Below are 1076 nucleotides of genomic sequence, written 5' to 3' on the forward strand. Positions count from 1 at the left end.
TGTATTGAGATTGGCAGATATATTTCATGACAGCTTTGTAAACTATGACAAAAAATAAAATTTCTAAATATTTGTATCTTTTGGTACTATTATGCACTGACCAAGTAACTAATTTATTTACTCCCATATAACTTTTTTACCTTAAATTTTGTCAGGTCCTACACAGTCTCTCTAGGAGTTCACAACTTCCGAGACAATAAAAAAGTACAGCGTATATCTGCGGAAAAAGCATTTCCACATAAAGACTACGATCCTATTAATCACAAAAATGACATGATGCTTCTTATGGTAAGAAAATCCTTGTTGTTAATAGTAAAAATTTGTTTTAGTGTTTTTGCAAATGCTTTGTTGAATGCATTGATCAAAAGGAAGCCTGAAATACTAGATGCATGCATGTCACTGAACAATAAGTTGACAAAAGGCAAATGTGAACACTGGAGAAATGTGAATTGATATTTCAGCTTCATATCTGTATTTTTTTTTTTTTTTTTTTTTTTTTTTTTTATCTCTCCCTGTTCCTCAAGTTGAATTCCAAGGCACATTTCAACAAAAATGTGCAACCCATTGCTCTCGCAGTACAAGATGATGGCTCTCTGCCTAAATCATGTATAGTCTCTGGCTGGGGAAAAAGAGACAGCAGTGACTATATGTCTCCAGTACTCATGGAAGTCAATGTAACACTCACTGACAATGAGCTGTGTGCCCAGAATGAGTGGTACTGCTCTGATGGAGACGCTGGGCCGGGGAAGGTATGCATATTTATGAAACATAACATGTACAAACCCACTTTGCCTCAATAACTGTGATTTAATTGTCACTGCAAACTGTGTATGTACTTCCAGGGAGACTCTGGTGGTCCATTGGTCTGTGAGGATGGAAAGGCGTATGGGGTGGTGTCCTTCAAATACAAACCAGCGGCAGATGAACCGCCTCTAAACTGCTATACTAAGATACCTGAGTATAGAAACCAGATCGATTGGATTTCGGAACATATGTCCTATGTTTGTATTTCTAGTGTTCTTTTAGACTAGATCAAATGAGAACACAGGCTCCTGCAATTTTTTTTTGGACACTCT

At 36.9% G+C, this 1076-nt stretch overlaps 1 protein-coding gene across 1 annotated transcript; it reads left to right on the plus strand.

Moving 5' to 3' along the window:
• Positions 1–155: 155 nt before the first annotated feature.
• On the plus strand, positions 156–1001 carry LOC111239168 (granzyme-like protein 2; the record flags this gene model as incomplete). The annotated part of the gene is made up of 3 exons (XM_022768984.1): positions 156–288; positions 525–749; positions 843–1001. Coding segments are annotated over 3 exons (517 nt in total), but the record flags the coding sequence as incomplete, so codon positions are not given.
• Positions 1002–1076: the final 75 nt, after the last annotated feature.

Source organism: Seriola dumerili, unplaced genomic scaffold (genome assembly GCF_002260705.1).
Source record: "Seriola dumerili isolate Sdu_G_001 unplaced genomic scaffold, Sdu_1.0 BDQW01002063.1, whole genome shotgun sequence".
Taxonomy (NCBI): Eukaryota; Metazoa; Chordata; class Actinopteri; order Carangiformes; family Carangidae; genus Seriola; species Seriola dumerili.